The sequence below is a fragment of the Salvelinus fontinalis genome, chromosome 1 (assembly GCF_029448725.1).
Source record: "Salvelinus fontinalis isolate EN_2023a chromosome 1, ASM2944872v1, whole genome shotgun sequence".
Classification (NCBI taxonomy): Eukaryota; Metazoa; Chordata; class Actinopteri; order Salmoniformes; family Salmonidae; genus Salvelinus; species Salvelinus fontinalis.
This window is the reverse complement of record NC_074665.1, coordinates 51963441-51986657: the sequence shown is the minus strand read 5'-3', so window position 1 is coordinate 51986657 and position 23217 is coordinate 51963441. Positions and strand designations below refer to the sequence as shown.

At 40.5% G+C, this 23217-nt stretch overlaps 1 protein-coding gene across 2 annotated transcripts in view; it reads right to left on the bottom strand.

The window, feature by feature from the left end:
* The window catches only part of LOC129857429 (VPS10 domain-containing receptor SorCS3-like), a 65122-nt gene that overhangs the window by 9197 nt on the left and 32708 nt on the right, over positions 1-23217 (bottom strand). For both annotated transcript variants that reach the window (XM_055925664.1, XM_055925673.1), the window contains exons 3-19: positions 20960-21053; positions 19945-20103; positions 19666-19739; positions 18339-18403; positions 17659-17777; positions 13923-14012; positions 12764-12943; positions 12351-12497; positions 7918-8020; positions 7525-7601; positions 7308-7402; positions 2538-2639; positions 2087-2204; positions 1643-1776; positions 990-1103; positions 595-766; positions 11-194 (exon numbers count right to left, since the gene is read on the bottom strand). In XM_055925664.1, coding sequence (XP_055781639.1) covers positions 11-194; positions 595-766; positions 990-1103; positions 1643-1776; positions 2087-2204; positions 2538-2639; positions 7308-7402; positions 7525-7601; positions 7918-8020; positions 12351-12497; positions 12764-12943; positions 13923-14012; positions 17659-17777; positions 18339-18403; positions 19666-19739; positions 19945-20103; positions 20960-21053 — 2027 coding nt within the window. The remainder of the gene's footprint in view (positions 1-10; positions 195-594; positions 767-989; positions 1104-1642; positions 1777-2086; positions 2205-2537; positions 2640-7307; positions 7403-7524; positions 7602-7917; positions 8021-12350; positions 12498-12763; positions 12944-13922; positions 14013-17658; positions 17778-18338; positions 18404-19665; positions 19740-19944; positions 20104-20959; positions 21054-23217) is intronic.

The following is a 23217-nucleotide window of genomic DNA, read 5'->3' as shown; positions in this document are numbered from 1 at the left end:
TTTGACATACTGGTGATATGTAAGAACATGGAGCTGCTGTCATATCCCTGGCTGTTCTCAGCATGTGCTGTCACTCTGAAGATCCCAGGTGCTCTATAGCTGTGTTTGATCCCATCGCCTCTCCGGCTCAGGTTGTACATGATCGTGATGCCATCCCCAAAGTCTAGCTGGATATATGTCCACAACGAGTTTCCCTGGAGACAGGAAGTAAGACAGACATCATTAGTCAGAACAGATTGTTATGACACTGCATTATCTTTCACAGGGAAGAGTTGTCTAGGGAAATACTTGGGATGAGACTTGAGATTAGACATAGGAGAAGCACTCTGGAGACGAGAACGAACAAGAGAACTCAGGAGGAGAAGGTGAGAGATAAAGATAGAAAGAAAAAGAAACAGAGACAATGCAGTGAGTCATAGCGCTCTTTCATTCCAAAACCAGACAAAAGCGGTTCAGACTCTGGGGACTTCACGTCATCCAACACATCAAAAGCACAAGATAATCCAAGACAAACTTCCACAGCTCCATGATGAAATAATAATAATATGCCTACTAATGACACAGTAATGGTTAGTGGTGGGAGAGGAAACTCACATCGTCCAGATGCACCAGGAAGGTGACGTTACTGCCCAGGTTGGCGGTGAGGTCTCCATGGCTGGTGGTCAGTCTGAGGCCTCTGGGAGGCCTGGGGGAACAACGCTGTTTCCTGGGGGAGTACACATCCTTTCCTCCCTCTTTGCAGTTATTAGACAAAACCTTCCTGTACCTACCAGTGACAACATTCACAGCATAGATGTCATTTTATAATTGAGAGTGAGACTGGATTTAATGTAGTCTCAATGCAGAGAGAGTCATTTGCTTAACAAAGGGCCCTATTCAATCAAAAACAATACTTACTGAGTGGGAAAACCCAGAATATCAAATCACTGCACAGAAAGTGTTATTTTGCTCAAGGGAGGAAGGAATGAGGGGTAGTACAAGTTACTTACCCTGTGCTATTGAGGTAATTCTGGCTAGTGCTGCAGCTTCTTGGTACCGTATTTGGGTCGAACCAAAAAGCAGGTGAACACTTTCCGTCAGCTTGACGTTCATACCCATAATCACTGTAAAACATGAGACTGCTCATAAAACACTATCTACTTTCCCCTCGCTGACACTAAAAAGCTTTTGTAGTTGAGCAATAGGTCAGTTATTTTTTGTATGCATACAAGACTACAACTAGTGACATGATTGTTGTCAGCAGAGATTTTCAGAGATAAAGATACATTTGGAATTAATTTAGCAATTCCTTACTTATTAATTGGATGAAAATGAATCATTTGTCATTATGTAAATTAGACACGCTTAGTCACATTCACAATTTGCAAACCATAATTGGATTGTGTGGATGCATGCACAGTGGCTACATGCAATAAATTGGAGAACATTAGGGAAATTGAAGAGGTATAAAGTTGAGCAAACTAATCGTTTTTGGTGATTAGATATGTGATTAGGGGGGGCTGTTAAGTCCTGTGAGGCTCCAGTAATTAAGAAACAATTCCATTTAATGTCCAGCAGAGTGTTGGGGGATGGGTTACATGTACAATCCCCTTGCCTATCCACTGATGTAACAACTGAGGAAGTCTACCATAACTTTCCTTACCATTCAAAATCATATGCCCTGCAGATGCATGGTTCTGAGGATATGACTCGGGAGTAGTCCTGGGTCAGCATACAGCGGTTCCCTGGCCTTCGTTTCATAAAGGTCTGCTTTTCTCCCATCACACATGGCTCTCCCTATCAAACACGTTACATTTCATTCCCTGCGGTGAATTTCATTACATTGATTCAATGTTTTTTACAGATCAATAGCCTGAAATGATATGAATGTACAATGTGATTCGGCTGTTTTTGTGTGTGTGTGTGTGTGTGTGTGTGTGTGTGTGTGTGTGTGTGTGTGTGTGTGTGTGTGTGTGTGTGTGTGTGTGTGCATGTGTGCGTGTGTGCGTGTGTACATGCATCTATGTGCTGTGTTTACAGTGACAATAAACAAACATGCCTATCTTGATGTTGGCATCAAATCAATAACTTTCATTATGTACATAACCTTGTTATGTAGGTTCCAAGTCTGATAATCTCCGTCCATGCATCTCCTGCTAAAGATGGCTTTGTAGTCAATCTTTATCAGCTGCCATTCTGAAATACGACTTAAGTGTCCAGTGAAACTTAAATCAACGAAACAAAACATTAGGTAAGTTATTAGCCTTATTGTCTGTGTCTCTTGTAAAATGAAGATATTGCCCAGACTAGTGTATTGCTGCTGTGGCCCAGACATTCAACTTAAACACATTAACAAAAATAAACAACTTTGCAAACACAGCTATGTGTATAGTACCTCTGGCAAACAAAACATTGTAAATTGAGAAATTAAGTTTAGGTGCTATTTTCCCATTCATGCATAATAACAACACTATTTTACTTTCATAAACAGATGACCTGTAACCAAGAATATGAGTTCTTTGTTTACTTAATGTTGACCCAACCCTAACTCCACTTACGTGATGATGTGATTCTCTGGTTGCATAAGAGCTCCATCCAGAAACAAAGGAACCAGAGAGAAACTGTGACGATCCCATGTCTTACCCTCGTCCAGACTTATCCTATTTCACAACACAGGACAACAAATATTAACATCTGATTAAATACATAATGTAGTTAATTACTATGCTAGTAATGGCGTAATTACATGTACACCACATTTTCAAAGGATGTAACTCTCTGGCATCTTTGTAATCTTTGTAATCTTTGTTCTTTGTGTGACAATGAAAAGAGTTGAACAGAAAATATTTCAAACCATTTCTACAGAGTCCAAATTCCTAGTGATACCGTTCTTATGACAGTAAGATACATTTTCATCATGGATGAAAAATGAAGTACTCATATCAGCCTGGTCTCTATGTGGAAAAGTATCCCAACTATGCACTCAATAATAGAACTCATGTTTCACAGGTCTAGGTAAATGTCGAGGGTGACAAAACATAAAAAAGAGATATGACTCACGCTCTAACAATTGAGGGACTTAAATCACCCTTCACAGATCTTAATTGATTGTGACACTGTTTCAGTACGGGGGTTATCAAAGTATCTGGTGTGACAGGTTTCCAACACAAGGACCCTGGCCCACAAAGTCCCTCAATACTTCAAACCTGGACTTGGCGACATTTGCATAAAAGTAATTTACCCACGAACAGTGCAAAGCGGTAACAGACATTCTTTGTTGAAAGGATTCTGACAGTTTTGATGTGGTGAGAGAAACCGTTGCAGTTGCTGGAGACAGACATGCCATGCAAATAAACCTTGCCAATCAGCATTTCAAAGGCTAAATGTAATCATATGCAACAACACAACCAAAACTGAAATCAGAATTTAATGAACTGTGTCCTTAAATGGGAACATCAACATTAGTCTTTATGCTTTGCACACCCGTTTCTGAAATCAACTGATAAGGCACAGGATAATGCATCTTTAAATACAATGAATATCATTATTATACTACCATATACAGGACCTTCAGAAAGTATTCACACCCCTTTACTTTTCCCCATTTTGTTGTTACAGCTGAAATTCAGATTTTTTTGTCACTGATCTACACACACTAGTGACCAATAACGTCAAAGGTAGAATTTTTTGGTAGAACATTTTCAAAATTAATAAAAATGAAAAGCTGAAATGTCTTGAGTCAATAAGTATTCAACCCCTTTGTTATGGCAAACCTAAATAAATTCAGGAGTAAAAATTTGCTTACAAAATGTGTTCAATAGTGGTTAACATGATTTTTTAAATAACTCCCCATCTCTGTACCCCACACACACAATTATCTGTAAGGTCCCTCAATCAAGCAGTGAATTTTAAGCACAGATTCAACCACAAAGACCAGGGAGATTTTTCAATGCCTTGCAAACATTTGTTAAGATACAAAAAGCAGATGCTGAATATCCCTTTGAGCATGGTGAAGTTATTAATTAGGCTTTGGATGGTGTATCAATACACCCAGTCACTACAAAGATACAGGCATCCAACTCAGTTGCTGGAGATTGGGATTTCAACATGAGGCCAATGGTGATTTTAAAACAGTTACAGAGTTGAATGGTTGTGATATAAGAAAACAGAGGATGGATCAACAACATTGTAGTTATTTAAAAGAAAGGAGGACCAAGGCACTCTTCATATAATTAATTAAAATGCATTTATTTGTATGGTATGTTCAATAGAAATAAATTTTTAAAAATCATTTCGGCTGCATGGCCTTCGTCAGGGAGTACAAATAAATGTACGTCTAGTTCCGACCATGCAGTAATACCTAACAAGTAATCTAACAATTTCACAACAACTACCTTATACACACAAGTGTAAAGGAATGAATAAGAATATGATAGCCGAACGGCATAGGCAAGATGCAGTAGATGGTATAGAGTACAGTATATACATATGAGATGAGTAATGTACGGTATGTAAACATCATATCAGGTGACATTGTTTAAAGTGGCTAGTGATACATACTATATTACATCCCATTTTTTATTATTAAAGTGGCTAGAGATGAGTCAGTATGTTGGCAGCAGCCACTCAATGTTAGTGATGGCTGTTTAATAGTCTGATGGCTGTTTAATAGTCTGATGGCCTTGAGATAGAAGCTGTTTTTCAGTCTCCCGGTCCCTGCTTTGATGCACCTGTACTGACCTCAACTTCTGGATGATAGCGGGGTGAACAGGTAGTGGCTCGGGTGGTTGTTGTCCTTGCTGATCTTTTTGGCCTTCCTGTGATATCGTGTGGTGTAGGTGTCCTGGAGGGCAGGTAGTTTGCACCCAGTGATGCGTTGTGCAGACCTCACTACCCTCTGGAGAGCCTTACGGTTGTGGGTGGAGCAGTTGCCGTAGCAGGGCCATGTTGGTGGCACTGTATTGTCCTCAAAGCGAGCAAAGAAGTTTTTTAGTTTGTCTGGGAGCAAGACATCGTGGTCCGCGACGGGGCTGGTTTTCCTTTTGTAGTCCGTGATTGACTAGACCCTGCCACATACCTCTCTTGTCTGAGCCCGTTGAATTGCGACTACTTTGTCTCTATACTGACGCTTAGCTTGTTTGATTGCCTTGCGGAGGGAATAGCTACACTGTTTGTATTCGGTCATGTTTCCGGTCGCCTTGCCCTGATTAAAAGCAGTGGTTCGCGCTTTCAGTTTTGCGCGAATGCTGCCATCAATCCACGGTTTCTGGTTGGGGAAGGTTTTAATAGACACTGTGGGTACAACATCATTGATGCACTTGCTAATAAACTCGCTCACCAAATCAGCGTATTCATCAATGTCATTGTCCGACGCTATGCGGAACATATCCCAGTCCACGTGATCGACGCAATCTTGAAGCGTGGAATCCGATTGGTCAGACCAGCGTTGAACAGACCTGAGCATGGGTGTTTCCTGTTTCAGCTTCTGTCTATAGACTGGGAGCAACAAAATGGAGTAGTGGTCAGATTTTCCGAACGGAGGGCGGGGGAGGCTTTGTATGCGTCGCGGAAGTTAGAATAACAATGATCCAGGGTTTTTCCAGCCCGGGTCGCGCATTCAATATGCTGATAAAATTTAGGGACCCTTGTTTTCAGATTAGCCTTGTTAAAATCCCCAGTTACAATACATGCAGCCTCCGGATATGTGGTTTCCAGTTTACATAGAGTCCAATTTAGTTCTTTCAGGGACGTCGATATGTCTGCTTGGGGGGGATATACACGATTGTGATTATGATCGAAGAGAATTCTCTTGGTAGATAATGAGGTCGGCATTTGATTGTAAGGAATTCTTGGTCAGGTGAACTAAAGGACTTGAGATCCTGTATGTTGTTACGATCACACCACGTTTCGTTAATCATAAGGCATACATCTCCGTCCTTCTTCTTACCAGAGAGATGCTTGTTTCTGTCGGCGCGATGAGTGAAGAAACCAGGTGGCTCTACCGACTCTGATGACATTCCCCGATTGAGCCATTTTTCCATGAAATAAAGAATGTTACAATATCTGATGTCTCTCTGGAAGGCAACCCTTGCTCGGATTTCGTCTACCTTGTTGTCAAGAGACTGGACATTGGCGAGTAGTATGCTCGGGAGTGGTGCGCGATGTGCCCGTCTATGGAGGATAACCAGAAGACCGCTCCGTCTGCCATTTCTGCGGCGCCGTTGTTATGGGTCGCCGGCTGGGATCCGATCCATTGTCCTGGGTGGTGGACCAAACAGAGGATCCGCTTCGGTAAAGTTGTATTCCTGGTCGTAATGTTGGTGAGTTGACGTTGCTCTTATATCCAGTAGTTCTTCCCGGCTGTATGTAATAAACCTTAAGATTTCCTGGGGTAACAATGTAATAAATAACACATAAAAAAACTAAAGACTGCATAGTTTTCTAGGAACACGAAGCGAGATTAGTCAAAGACCATATCATCTCCACCCTACCTGACACCCTAGACCCACTCCAATTTGCTTACTGCCCCATCTCTGTCGGCACCGGAAGTATGATGCTTGCAACAAGGAACTCAAGTAATAATTGCAAAAGATGTGGCAAAGAAATGTACTTTTGGCCTGAATACAAGACATTATTTTTGGGACAAATCCAACACAACACATCACTGAGTACCATTCTTCATGTTTTCAAGCATGGACGTGGGTCTGCTTGTCATCGGTAAGGACTAGGGAGTTTTCTGAGACAAAATTAAACAGCATAAAGCAAACCATGAAAAACCTGGTTCAGTCTTCTTTCCAACATACACTGGTAGATGAATTCACCTTTAAGCAGGACAATAACCTAAATCACAAAGCCAAATCTATACTGGAGTTGCTTACCAAGACACCATTGAATGTTCCTGAGAGGCCTAGTAACAGTTTTGACCTAAAGTGGCTTGAAAATCTATGGCAAGACATGCAAATGGTTTCTAGCAATGATCAACAACCAACTTGATGGAGCTTGAATTATTTTTTGAAGAATAATGAGCAAACATTGTACAATCCAAGTGTGCAAAGCTCTCAGACTTACCCAAAAAGACTCACAGCTGTAATTTGCTGCCAAATGTGTTTCTACCATGCATTGTATAAATGGGGTTAATAGTTATCTAATCAAAATATATTACTGTTTAATTTTTCATAAATGTTGAATAAATGTTAGAATTGTTATTCTACATTTGGGAGTATTACATTCATTGTTATCCCACTTTGTAACACAACGTGGAAAAAGTCAAAGGGTGTGAATACTTTCTGAAGGCACTGTACTCTACAGTATAATTACAATGAACATACCATATGTGCCGGATGGGTACTGTTGCAACTAAAGACACTGCAACTAAAGCACCTCCATTGTCAAGAAACCAAACACCAAGTTCTTCTTCAAATATCTAATAAAAAGTAGAAGACAATAAACATATGATTTACATCAATAGTTTTTCATATTCATAATGCATATTTAGGAAAAACGGACTGAAGTCGGAGCTCATTTTGAGGCAAAGATGGGTCTCACCTGTCTCCAGCTATTGCCAGCATCAGATGTTATAAACATTCCAAGGTTAGTGGAGGACAGCTCTGTACCAATGTTGCCTGGGGAAAAAAAGAAAATATGAATTCATATACTGGTATATTTGCATAGTAAAGATTCATATTTGCAAAGAAAATAAACGATCATAACATTATCATAGCTATGCAGCTCATTATATTTTAGACTGCCCCCAGTCATTGGAGGACTTGATCCCATTATGAACACTTTTATTGATCTGTATTCTATTTTAAGATTTTTCAAATTTCTACAGTACCACAGATAAAAGCTTGCACAACATTAACAGCTGTGCCTGTCTTTACAATTTGTTGCTAGAACACAAATATCATGCAGTATAAACCTTTTCGGCTTCTGTCCTACCTGTGGCTACGATGATCCCTGGTGCTGAGTCCTTACTGAAGATGCGTCCAGGCAGGTAAGGGTTCACAGGCATATCCAGGTGCAGATGCAGAGAACAAAATGGCTGCCAAAACAAACACAATGGATTCCATTTAGACATAGGCCTATACAGTGGCGACCCGTTTTTTTTATAGCCTTTCTTGAGTAAGGCAGCTCCAAAATGCAGGTGTTTCAGCCTCTCTCAGTGCTTTCTGTGGTGGTGGGGCAGCCAGCAGAAAACACGGAGTGTAGGGGTTGGTAATATTCTCTAGTTGCGCCATGAGTGGCTCAGTGTTCTGTCACTCATGGGGACACTACATCACCGAAAAATCTACGGGTAGAGCATAAAGATTCAAGCCCCATGGGTGCTACCATTGAGTTACATTAGAAGTGCCCATCGAAGAAGGCTCAAGATAATTGGCCACAGATAAAATGAGGTCAAATCATGTTCTATAGTAGCTTTGTTTATACTTCCAAAATCTAAGCTAGCAAGCTAGCAGTCATCATCAAGCTAGCAGACAATCTACTGGCCAATCCTTTTCAACCCTTGTCATATGAAGATAAATAATGAAGAGAAATCATAGACAAAACAAAATCGGTGCTCGTTGGCCATTGGACATAAACATTACCCAACAAGTTGGAAATCGCAAATTCAACAATGAGTGGTTTGAAAGGAATCAGTGGCTAACTGCAAGCAATCACTAGCCTGCTATTCAGTGGAGTGGGTGTGTGGTCCAAGTTTGGGTTTAAGGGTCTCTTTTCCAAGCTTAAAAGGATAAACATTCAACATTGACCATGCTGTCAATCCAGCATGACTTCTGCCACACTCAAAACAACTGGAAATCTCAGACTTCAATGAGTTCAAGACAACTGGGAACTCTAAAAAAAACTAGCTCCGGCTGGGAAAAAAACGTTTTGAACGGTCATCCAACTCAGAATTGAAAGTCGGGAACTCAGGCCTCTTTCTAGAGCTCTGACGTGAAGATCACTGACGTCATCATGATTCAACCTTGTTTTTTTCCAGAGTTGGCAGTTGTCTTGAAAGCACCATAAATTCAGAGAATGCCAGACTTTGATGACAAAATATGCCCACAAAGGACTGCCGCGCAGTCCTGTTCCTGTTCAAGTGAGCACAGCACAACAAGGTGAGTCCAAAAATGTATTCTGCCCTACCAAGCAAAAAGGCAGTAACTGCTCATTTGGTCAAAAATGAGTTGTCATTTTTGCAACATTAAATACATGCTTACTCATGTGTACAAGTATCCTGCCTCTATTGTATTGTGTTTTGGTGAAAATGGGGGTCATATTAGTAGTAACTGTTCTATGTTACTGTGAAACCAAGGTAAATAAAAGCAAATTTTCTCAGTTCCACGCTATGAGCAATTACTGCCTTTTTGCTTGGTAGGGCAGTATTGTATGCCCTACCATTGTAATACGAAGCATACTGTATGTTGTGTAGCAAGCTGTTAGTAGCCCATGTACATCACCCTAAGAATTTTGTCAATGTCCCCCTTATAATTTAGCCTATTGTTCTCTCTTGGTGGTGCACATGTAGCCTATAGCCTGTTTTAAAGAAATGTAATCATTGAATATTGTAAGAGCTTTCATTGTCTGCTTACATGCCCCATTTATTTATCCTACCATTCTGACTTGGTGTACAGGGAGAATACTGTAAAAAATGGCCTATGTTCTGAATTCTGTGCTGAACAAAGTGCTGAACAAAGTTATTTTGACTATGTCCGTCCTAGCTCGCTCATTAACGTTTTATTCTAAATTACGGATTTCCGCTTATCTGCTTGTCGTCCCCTTATGCTATAGATTTTACATCTCAATTGTCAGTAGAAACCAAATTTGTTTAAGCAAGTCAGCCATATCAGTAATCTTTTTTAAAGGTAGTAAATGAGGCTTAATGAACTGTTTCACTGCCAGACAAGGTTTTGCTAATAGCCAGGTGTGGCAGTGGTAAGGTGTTGGGACTGCTGTTGGGAAGGCTTTATGTAGGCCCTAACAGTTTGTGGGTACAGTTTGTCACCATTATAGTGCAATTAATGTATTGTTTAGTGTTGTGTAACGGCTTTTCTGGCATGCGTCAAAACATATACTGTATATCTTTTTTTGTCCAACCAAGATTAACATGATAAAATCGCCACTGGGCCTAAACCAATACATCAAATAAAATGCATCTCATACGGATCTATACTAGATATACCAAACATTAGCCCCCCCCCCCCCCCGGAGCATTTCACAGGGATGCTGGAACATGTTGACTCCAATGCTTCCCACAGTAGTGTCAAGTTGGATTGATGTCCCTTGAGTGGTGGACCATTCTTGATACACACGGGAAACTGTTGAGCGTGAAAACCCAAGCTGTGTTGCAGTTCTTGACACAAACCGGTGTGCCTGGCACCTACTACCATGCCTAGTTCAAAGGCACTTCAATATTTTGTCTTTCCCATTCACCCTCTGAATGGCACACATATACAATTGTCTCAAGGCTTAAAAATCCTTCTTTAACTTGTCTCCTCCCCTTCATCTACACTGATTGAAGTGAATTTAACAAGTGACATCAATAAGGGATCATAGCTTTTACCTGGATTCACCTGGTCAGTCTATTTCATTTTAAAGCGCAGGTATCCTTAATGTTTTGTATACTCAGTGTATATCTGATTCATTTATATATGACTGTGTTCAAACTAATCTCTTTGAAAAGGAAGTTCGCAATGACCATTTATGAAACAAATCAACATTTGAATATTTTTCACCAACAGATTTAAACTGGCTACAAAGGACATTAGAGCTGGCTGTTCCATTCTGAAGCAAACAAGCCTTGTAATAAAAAAATTATCCAAGGTGCAAAGACTAATATGACAAAATTGTTTCATTTACTGATACATCTAAATTACTAATGTCTCTGATGTAATTCCCCCAGAGGGGAGGCAATTTGTATGACAGACAAAAACAATATTATTATCAAGGCACAATGCGGGACCCAATTGCAGACACAGGAGGCAGATGGTTGGAGTCTTACAATGTTTATTAATCCAAAGGGGTAGGCAAGAGAATGGTCGTGGACAGGCAAAAAGGTCAAAACCAGATCAGAGTCCAGGAGGTACAGAGTGGCAGACAGGCTCGTGGTCAGGCAGGCGGGTACAAAGTCCAGAAACAGACGAGAGTCAAAACCGGGAGGACTAGAAATAGGAGAATGCAAAAAGCAGGAGAACGGGAAAAATGCTGGATGACTTGAAAACATACAAGACGAACTGGCACAGAGAGACAGGAAACAGGGATAAATACACTGGGGAAAACAAGCGACACCTGGAGGGGGTGGAGACAATAACGAGGACAGATGACACTGATCATGGTGTGACAATTATATACATTTTCCCTCTCAAATTCAATTTTATTGGTCACATACACATGGTTAGCAATGTTAATGCGAGTGTAGCGAAATGCCTGTGCAGGTAGCAGGTAAGGTGGAGGTGATATGATCCTTGACTTGTCTCTCAAAGCACTTCAAGATGACTATCGCCCCGATAGTAATTTAGTTCAGTAACATTTGCCTTCTTGAGTACAGGAACAATGGTGGCCATCTTGAAGCATGTGGGGACAGCAGACTGGCATAGGGAGCGATTGAATATGTCCGTAAACACACCAGCCAGCTGGTCTGCGCATGCTCTGAGGACGCGGCTAGGGATGCCGTCTGGGCCAACAGCCTTGCGAGGGTTAACACGTTTAAATGTCTTACTCACGTCGGCCACGGAGAAGGAGAGGGGGGTTCCGCAGTCCTTGGTAGCAGGCCTCATCGGGGGCACTGTATTATCCTCATTGCGGGCAAAGAAGGTGTTTAGTTTGTCCGGAAGCAAGACGTCGGTGTCTGTGACATGGCTGGTTTTCTTTTTGTAGTCCGTAATTGCCTGTAGACCCTGCCACATACGTCTCATGTCTGAGCCATATTATACATTCTTTTAGAAATGCATAATACGTGTATATTATTTTAACTCGCTTTTCATATAAACAAAATTGATTATTTAAATGAACATCAAACATATCTAACACAGATCACCATGGGGGACTGTCTAACTGCCATTTATTGTAATGTAACTTTCATTAGGGTGATGTATTTACAGTGATTAAGTTGTCAAATTGAAATATTTGAGGTTAATGTAGATTGTGAACCACTTGATGGACTGGAATGTATTGAACTACATGTCTAGGATGAGATTCCCCTACCAACCCTTTGCCTGACAATGTAGAAAAGTAAAAGGAAAAACTGATTAGAGACCAGGCAACTGCCATGAACAACTCTTTTAAATTAAATCATCACCATTAAATCAACAAGCTGTCGGTGGGTTAAAACATTTGATGAATGAATACTTTAAGAAGCAGTATCATCCACCCCAATGACTTCAGCTCACCAGGATGCAGTGCAGACTGTTTCCAGCCACATCAGTGTTAGGGGCTTGCAGAAGGGCCCAGGTCTGACCCTTGTTATAGGTAATGAAAGTCTTCACTTCATGGTCCACCAATTTGTTTGCAAAAAATACGCCGTTTATTCCTTCTACCTAGAATGACAATAAGCCAAACAGATTCAACAAAAGAGATATCACATTGAGAGAGTGTATGTCATTATTTTAAACAACTTGGTTATGCTTATGAAAAGTCCTTGCACTATGCAAAACTACAGCGGAGATTAAATCATACATAGGAAGTGTGCCTTCAGAGGTACCAAACAATTGGTAACTAAAATAGTAATATGGTTTAACTAAGAGCGCCTTATGGAGGTCCTTCCACAGGGAGAGTGCCTTACATACACATACAATAGATGTACCTTATACATGTCGACCAGTAAATTTCCGCCTGGCTCTCTTCTGGTCCTGAGGTTCTCTAAAGACAGAGTGAAGTAGACCCCTGGAGAGTCTGAGATATACAGGCTGTAGGTGTAATTCTGGTTCCACTCCTGTACAGCCGCAAACACCTGCTTCTTATCTGTACTGATGATGTGCATGTCCTGTTAGATGAGAGAGAGAGAGCGTGGAAGGGTGAATAGACAGGCGGGTAGATAGAGACAAATTAAGAGTTTCATTCCAAAACACTATACATACATTTTCAGAAATGTTGGTAAATGAGCTTTTATTGTTTAAAGAAAATATGAATTGGTGTGATTGGTTTGTCTTTTCACTATCTAATCGTGGCATGGGGTTGTTCAAAGACAAACATGCATTTGTAAAAAATCTATAATAATCATGTTTCTTTGCTAAATTCTATATATCCGCCTCACTCTCAGATAAATAAGTAGTACTGCAAGGCTTTACAAAGTCAAATGTAACAAATAACACACATTTTTATAAAGAACTGTACAAATGACATCAATATTGTGACATCAATACTTAACATTTAAAAAAATTATAATATAGTATAGTAATATGAGATCTGTATGTAAAACATTTACATTTGAGTCATTTAGCAGATGCTCTTACCCAGAGTGACTTACAGTAAGTCCATTCATCTTAAAATAGCTAGGTGAGACAACCACATATCACAGTGAAATTTACAGAATACGAACATTCCATTCCAGCTAAACAATGGATATATAGCATTTTGCAAAAAATAAAAGAATCATACGAATCTAAAATATATTAATTCAAAATCTGAGAGCGGTATTTTACACACACACACGAAGATACCATAAGCTCTAATTTCCAATAAAAAATAACCCACAAATGTGAAAAATTTGCAGATATAGTGTTTTGAAAATAAACTCTTCAATTAGACAGTCGCAAATGGATGGAGCTAAATATACTGTAGAGCAATAGAGATAAATAACAAGTGAAGGAGTATCCATCATCTCTGTCCTTAAAGATGACCAGCTTTCTGTCTCCACAGACAGCAGTGTACCTCAGAGAGTAAAGGGAGGCTTCAGAAATGAAAATGTCCTCAACCTGCTGCTGTATTTATTGCAAGGTGTATTTGGGTAGTGTGATGCTTACCTTGGGAAGACAGTATTTGGGTAGCTGAATTTGTTTGAATGATTCCCTCATATACGACACAAAGTAACTCGCCTGCCCTGACTTGGTAACCTGTAGAAGAAGAAAAGGACTTGTTTCAATAGCTCTTGTGTGCGATTAAGCACAATTCTCGCTTGTAAAGTTCATATTTGATTGACTATGTTAAAATCATCGATGTTTCAGGCATGCTGGCGTTCATTAGAATTAATCTATTTGAAATGTCACTGATTTTAACACACCCATTTCATTTTACTCCACCTCGACTTAAGATCGTGGAAACACTGACTCACCCCACAGAAGAACTCTAGTCTTTTTCAGACCTACATCATTGGAATGAAATTACCTTCTGGAAGTCGAAAACTAGGTCAAACTTAAATCCAGTTCAGGTAAGTCGAGTTTAGACACTTCATTACAACAATTAAAACAATTATTATATGGAAATCAATTTCAAATCAGAAACATTTTCATAATTTAGGGACTTGATGCTATAACACATAGAAGGCAACACAAGTTTATACAACAATATCCAAATGACATACAACTGTGTTCACAATTACTTTACAAATATTTGTGTCCTCGAAATGTGTCTTAGATGTCTTGCTAGCACCAAACACACTACATTAGAACATCCGGATGACTGTGTGATCACGCTCTCCGTAGCCAATGTGAGTAAGACCTTTAAATAGGTCAACATTCATAAGGCCGCAGGGCCAGACAGATTACCAGGGTGTGTACTCCGAGCATGCGCTGACCAACTGGCAAGTGTCTTCAATAACATTTTCAACCTGTCCCTGACCTGTAGTCTGTAATACCAACATGTTGTTTCAAGAAGACCACCATAGTCACTGTGACCAAGAACACCAAGGTAACCTGCCTAAATGACTACCGACCCGTAGCACTCATGTCTGTAGCCATGAAGTGCTTTGAAAGGCTGGTCATGGCTCACATCAACACCATTATCACAGAAACCCCAGACCCACTCCAATTTGCATACCGCACCAACAGATCCACAGATGATGCAATTCTATTGCACTCCACACTGCCCTTTCACACCTGGACAAAAGGAACACCTATGTGAGAATACTATTCATTGACTATATTTCAGTTTTCAACACCAAAGTGCCCTCAAAGCTCATCACTCAGCTAAGGACCCTGGGACTGAACACCTCCCTCTTCAACTAGATCCTGGACTTCCTGACGGGCCGTCCCCCAGGTGGTAAGGGTAGGTAACAACACATCTGCCATGCTGATCCTCATGGGGGCCCATCAGGGGTGCATGCTCAGTCCCCTCCTGTACTCCCTGTTCATCCATGACTGCATGGCCAAGCACGACTCCAACACAATTATTAAGTTTGTCAACGATACAGTGGTAGGCCTGATCACCGACAACGATGAGACCTCTCCCTCAACGTGATCAAGACAAAGTAGAGGATCATGGACTACAGGAAAAGAAGGGCCGATCACGCCCCCCTTTTCATCGACGGGGCTGTAGTGGAGCAGGTTAAGAGCTTCAAGTTCCTTGGTGTCCACATGGTCCAAACACACCAAGACAGTTGTGAAGAGGGTATGACAATGGCTATTCCCCCTCAGGAGACTGAAAAGATTTGGCATGGGTCCTCAGATCCTCAAACCGTTCTACAGGTGTACCATCGAGAGCATCCTGGCTGGTTGCATCACCGCCTGGTATGGCAACTGCTTGGCCTCTGACAGCAAGGGACTACAGAGGGTAGTGCATACGGCCCAGTACATCACTGGGTCCAAGCTTCCTGCCATCCAGGACCTCTATACAAGGCGGTGTCAGAGGAAGGCTTGAAAAATTGTCAAAGACTGATTTTTTTTATCATCTTTGAAATGCAAGAGAAAGGCCATAATGTATTATTGCAGTTTAAGCGCAATTTAAATTTGTATTCAAAGCAGTGTGTGTGCAACGTTTCAGATTGATCCAGTGAAGCATGGAAATACTGGACAATATTTTGTTTTTGATACATTTTCAAGTACATAACTACAGAGAACAAACAAAAATGGTATGGTAATACAAAATGTAAGTTTATACACTCCCAGGATTGTCATACATGATGGATCATTAGCTTATACACTAACTTTAACACATTTAGATGGCCGGGAGGGGTGGGTGTGGAGCCAGAGACAGCAGGGGTTCAAACTGTAGAACCCAGTTCCTACATTTTAATATAAAAATTCATTTTATCAAACAAAAGTATGCTACATTTTATCTCTAGGACCCTCAGGATGACAAATCAGAGCAAGATTACTGAATGTAAATACATTATTTACCATCAGAGGTGAATGTATCAAACCAGTTGCTGTGATAAGTTTGTTGTTGTTATGCACTCTCCTCAAACAATAGCATGGTATTTTTTCACTGTAACAGCTACTGTAAATTGGACAGTGCAGTTGGATTAACAATAATGTAAGCTTACTGCCCATATAAGACATGTCTATGCCCTGGAAAGTTCTGTTACTTACAGCTGTCATGCTAATCCCATTAGCACACATTAGCTCAACCGTCATAGGGACACCCATCCTGTAGAGTTTAACAGCTTCTACACCCAAGCCATAAGACTCCTGAACAGGTAACCAAATGGCTACCCGGACAAAACGTCTCTAATGGAATAATCTAATCTATAAATGAACTGCATTCTCCCAGGACAGATTTCTGAGGATGTTGCACTTGGCTGTTCCTTCTCCCCCAAGAGACATTTGGGAGGTGTTGAAGACTGCTTATTTTGTTGTAGCCCAATCGATAACCTCATTACTCTTTGTCAAGTTAAATCAAACTGCCCTAAGCAATGAAAGTCACTAGAAAGTAATCTGTACCGCCACAGTTACCTGCAACGAGTCAGCTGTGTCCAACTGGGCTACTTTCAACAAAATCTATGATGCTGCGGTCCGTTCCATCTCAGCTCCAATTCGATTCAGGCATTGTATTGGACAATTATTTATGACCCAGACAGTTACTAATTATTTAGAATGCTTTGTTCATTAAATAATATTTTCAATTAAATCCCTGAATTGATAGAGTTTAAACAAATTGACTCACCACCGTACAATCCTACCATTTTTCTACATACTCACAAAGAAGATTTTTACAGGCAAGATGCAGCAATCATCATAAACACCACATATCTGTCTCATTCGAAACTTAAAGAGAACATTTGCTGAAAACTTACTGTATGTCTTTTAAGTCTCAGCAAACCATTTTAACATCATATTATTATATAATGTTACACCATGATTGAACCTGAACCCTCGTTAGCACTGCAAAACTGTTTAAATTGATGAACAGCAACGCTGACAAAGAACAACAGACAGCTTTAAATGGAAATCGATGGCAACAGGAGAGAATGATAATTAAATCAGTAATAATGATACACAATGCCTAACGCCAGCCAACTTCATGTCATCCTTGTTGGCAATAATGACAGCAAACTCCATACAGATTCCCTGCCCGATTACAAGAAAAGCCTTCGGCAGACGTGATAACATTTTTCAGTAGACAGAAAATCCTTCAACATCATAGGCAGCTTGGACAATAGAAAATCAAGACGTAAGTGCAGCAGGTGTTTGGAAGGAATGCCATTTTGTAGACTTCAGTGGTACAACACAAATTGGATGCGGCAGAAGAACAGTTCACAGAAACACGGAAGCCTTTTGTGAACACTTCGAATGCACTGGAGTAATAGATAGATACGGTACACACCTGAACGAACACATAGTTATCCTGAACAACCAGAGAATTTTGGTCTATGTGTCCCGGGAACAGGTACTGTCTGTTTGATTCTGTGCATCGTTGAGCTCTGCACGTAACATACTGAGCACCTAACACAGAAGAGAACTAGATTAGTTGTCAGTAACAATCTTAGAACAACCAACCAATGAAGAAAAATCACTAGTTAATGGACTTCTGTCTGTCTTTAGTGGGCACTAAAACTTTCTAAACCTATTCTCAATTTTGCAGGGACAAGATAAATATAGCATTCCTCTTGCACTGTGAGAATCAATGAAACAAAAACAAAACACATGATGGCAATTCAATCATTCCCTTTCACTTCACACAAGTAATACTATTTTGTCCTACCAAGGAATCCTGGTAATTGGTTTGACTGAATAAAGTCTATATTGTTAATATTTTTAAAGAATTGAGGTTCTGATATGGGGCACAAGGGACTGATTAAAAGGGGAAATACATCTATCAATCTATTATATAAAGCTCGATATCTGTCAAGATACTCATATTCTGCTTTACAGTGCCTCTGGTACCTATCCTGCAGACAAGAATGAGCATTATCTTTTCAGTGATTTCACTCTAAATAAGAGGCAAGGGACTCATGGGGTCCTGCTACTGCGGGGGAGCGAGGCAAGCTGCAGAGCAGCACTCACGTCCTTTGGCGATGTGGGTCTCCATGTGGACCACATCTGCCTCTCTGTCCAGCCCCGTTTGTGCCCTGCAACATAGGAGAGAGAAGTGGAGGAAAAAGAGAACGAGGAGGAGAATGAGAAAGGGGAAGAGGAGAACAGCAATTCAGAGGAAGAAGGAGGGGAAAGAAGAATATGGTGAAGAGGAGGAAGGAGGAGATGGAGCATAGTGGGGAAGATGCGAAAGAAGAGGAGCAATTTAGACGCAGGGGGGGGGGGGGGGGTCGCCATAAGAGAACAGTGGCAGCCCGTGATGGACAGCCTTACTGTGTGCTTCCCTTTACAGCACAGACAACACATTTCCATTTCCTGTAGTCCTACGGCAACTTCCACTTTGTGCCAGCCTCATCAATTAATCGTAATTTGTGATAACGTAAAGAAAGGGAGACAGAGACGGGTAAGTCTCCACACTACACAACAATTTAGGTTTGTGGTCTTCTTTTTATTTCTCTCATTAATAATTTGTAATATGACATTAAGGCAAGGTAAAATCTGTTATATGGTAGAATTCTATAAACTTTATATAGATGCAAAAGCATTTAATGCAGGCAGTGAATACAAGCAGTTAAACATTTCATATGTAAAATCATAAATTGTCAAAGCATATTATAGTCTTGTGTGGGTTGCCATTACTCCCCACATGCTGTCCTTATTCACCAATTGCTTTGCTGTTCCTGTAGGGTGTGCTCCAAACGATGTCCTTTCTTTCTCAGCTTGAGAGGCACTTGGGTTTGACACACAACATGATATACCGGGATAAACTGCATCACATCAATATTCACTGCCTTGTGTCCATGCACTTGAGACTACAGAATGACAACGAGCAAAAACAACATGTCAGACTTGGGCTTTAAAAAGAGTAGCCCAATATTCCTGGCTACGTGATATGGGTTGAAGTACAGTAGGCCAACACTTTATGGTTGGTTGTCAATCTTTCAATACCTTTTTGGACATACTGTAGTAAATCCATCTGACAGAGTTGAGTAGGGATCCATACATAACCTCCATCTTAATAGAAAATAATAATAATTGACCGCACACTGGACTTGGTCATTTGGTATGTGGTTGTTTCTTCACCATTCCGGGGCTATAAGACAATGGGCTTTACATACATCATATGTTTCAAGATAGCTGCAAGATAGCATTTCCAATTTGCATACGCGATTCTATATAAGACACAAATGGTAATATTCTCTCTCATATTTCCTAGATTTATGATAAAGAGATTATAGAACGGAGTGTTTCTAAATGAATAATGACAAACACGAGCAGGAATTAAATCATACCGTACCAGAAGAACCGTCCAGGAGTCACATTCTCACTAACCAACTGCCATTTTCTTCCAAAGTCCATTGTGCTGTACACCTGGTAATACATGAATGTGATCAAACATTTCACATCAAGTTTGTGCCATCAACCTTTATGATTGTAATGCAGAACAGTTTATGAAAGAACAAAATACCAAAACAGAATTGTTCAATACTTTAGCAGTATCTTTCAACTATGGACTTATTTCAACTTGAAATACTTATTTTCCATTCAATATTGAAATAAAAGTCCTGCTGCTTACCTTGTTGTCAGGACTGCTAGCCAGCAGCCAGTCTTCCTGTGTTGGGTGAAACAGCAGACCGTCCATGTAGAAGTTAATGGGATGCTTCTCGAAGCTGGCACCTTCATCTGAGCTGATGAGTACACTGTTTTCCAGCTCTGGGTCGCTAAGCATCATTATCTAAAGTACAGAAGGGGAGAGATATGAGGGGGGAAAGGGAGAGAGAGAGAGTATAGATCATTGTGCCCAATGGAGGATATGATTGCATGTCATTGTACAACATTATGAATAAACAGCAGTATAAATGCATTGTTGATGAAAGCAAAAGCGACATGATGTACCAAAATCATTAGTCAATAATAAACTGAACAACAGAACAGGTTTTGGTAAAATATCTTAGTGGTTTTTAGTATGGTAGTGAGGTAGTTAGTTATTGTGGGCTTGAAGTGAGTGGGGTACTGTAGTAAGTGAGTGTGGGGTATAGTGGAGTAGTTAGTGAGTGTGGGGTAATTAGTTAGCAGAAATCTTTATGAACTGGTGTCTAGGTAGGATTGTCGAATGACACTAAACTAATATAAAAAGGGTTATCTAGAACCTAAAAGAGTTCAACTGTCCCCATAGGAGAACACTTTGAAGAACCCTTTTTGGTTCCATGTAGAACCCTCTGTGGAAAAGGTTCTACAGTACATGGAACCCAAAAGGGTTCTACATGGAAACAAAAATGGTTCTTCAAAGTGTTCTCCTATGGGGACAGCCAAAGGACTCTTTTAGGTTCTAGATATCACCTTTGTCGGAAATAGCTTTGGTATTTTGAATTCATTAATGCGAATATACCAAGATTGACATGGTTCAGAACCAAGATCGAACGGTTTGGTGCTGATAATAAACATTGAAACATTCTTCGGAGTCCTGCTCACTCTAACTGGAGTTAACATCATTCCAGAAACTAGTCTTAACTCAACAATACACATCCTGGATAAACACGTAATACTCTGCTTGTCACTGGAGTCCAATATCATGGAGATGTTAAACAAACCTTTCTCTTGTTGGTTGGGCAGACGTAGAGGCAAGCCAAGGTTGACCCAACCTTATTATTCAGTTTAATGTAAGTGCTCCCATAGTCCACTGATCTGTGAACAGTAAAGAAGACCATATAAGGACCACTTTATACGTTTTTCTGTATTGATGTGGCCGGAGTATGTCTAATACTCAGACATCTACATGCATAGCCTGTGGTTTAGTGGTAACGCACCCGGCTGCTCTAACCACATACTCCACCCATCAGAGACCAGGGTTAAATCCCTTCATTCTTCCTTCTGACTGTCTCTCTAACTTACCTGATTCATTACTGTCTCGATAAAGTTCAAAACAATATGTAACGAGTCTCATTACATTACATTCACATAATGATATACCTTTCAGAACTTAGTCTGTTTAACCTCAACTTGGTGAATGAATTGTGTTATGTTTGGTCCTTTAAACCGAATGTGTAAATTTGACCTAAATCCCTGGAGAACTTTATTTAAGCTTCTATGTCCACACAGTAGGCTGTGCTGAATTGCCCTCCAGAAACAAACAAATGAAAGACAAAATACATTTGCTTCTCTGAACGTTCTCTGTCCCTTAGCTAAGACTTCCTGTGTTGTTCGATGACAAGAGTAAATACAGTGGCTTGCAAAAGCATTCGCCCCCTTGGCATTTTTCATATTTTGTTTCCTTACAACCTGGAATTAAAATTGATTTTCTTGGGGGATTCTATCATTTGATTTACCCAACATGCCTACCACTTTGAAAATGCAAAATATTTCTTTATTGTGAAATAAACAAGAAATAAGACAAGAAAATGAAAACTTGAGCGTGCATGACTATTCACCCCCCCCCGAAGTCAATACTTTGTAGAGCCACCTTTTGCAGCAATTACAGCTACAAGTCTCTTGGGGTATGTCTCTATAAGCTTGGCACATCTAGACACTGAGATTTTTGCCCATTCTTCAAGGCAAAACTGCTCCAGCTCCTTCACGTTGGATGGGTTACGCTGGTATACAGCAATATTTAAATCATACCACAGATTCTCAATTGGATTGAGGTCTGGGCTTTGACTAGGCCATTCCAAGAAATTTAAATGTTTCCCCTTAAACCATTCGAGTGTTGCATTAGCATTATGCTTAGGGTCATTGTCCTGCTGGAAGGTGAACACGTCCCAGTCTCAAATCTCTGGAAGACTGAAACAGGTTTCCCCTCAAGAATTTCCCTGTAGTTAGCGCCATCCATCATTCCTTCAATTCTGACCAGTTTCCCAGTCCCTGCCGATGAAAAACATCCCCACACCATGATGCTGCCACCACCATGCGTCACTGTGGGGATGGTGTTCTCGGGGTGATGAGAGGTGTTAGCAACAGAAATAGCGTTTTCCTAGTTGGCCAAAAAGCTACATTTTAGTCTCATCTGACCAGAGTACCTTCTTCCATATGTTTGGGGATTCTCCCACATGCCTTTTGGCGAACACCAAACATGTTGCTTATTTCTTTCTTTACGCAATGTTTTTTTTCTGGTCACGTTTCTGTAAAGCCCAGCTCTGTGGAGTGTACAACAAAGTGGTCCTATGGACAGATACTCCAATCTCTGCTGTGGAGCTTTGTAGCTCCTTCAGGGTTATCTTTGGTCTTTCTTGCATCTCTGATTAATGCCCTCCTTGCCTGGTCTGTTAGTTTTGGTGGGCGGCCCTCTCTTGGCAGGTTTGTTGTGGTGTCATATTCTTTCCATTTTTTTTTTTATAATGGATTTAAATGGTGCTCCGTGGGATGTTCAAAGTTTCAGATATTTTTTTTATAACCCAACCCTGTTCTGTACCTCTCCACAACTTTGTCCCTGACCTGTTTGGAGAGCTCCTTGGTCTTCATGGTGCCGCTTGCTTGGTGGCGCCCCTTGCTCAGTGGTGTTGCAGACTCTGGGGCCTTTCAGAACAGGTGTATATATACTGAGATCATGTGGCAGATCATGTGACACTTAGATTGCACACAGGTGGACTTTATTTAACTAATGATGTGACTTCTGAAGGTAATTGTTTGCACCAGATCTTTTTTAGGGGCTTCATAGCAAAGGGGGTGAATACATACGCACGCACCCCTTTTCCGTTTACATTTTTTTGATACAAGTTCATTTTTCATTTCACTTCATCAATTTAAACTATTTTGTGTATGTCCATTACATTAAATCCAAATAAAAATCAATTTAAAATACAGGTTGTAATGCAACAAAATATGAAAAAGGCCAAGGGGGATGAATACTTTTTAA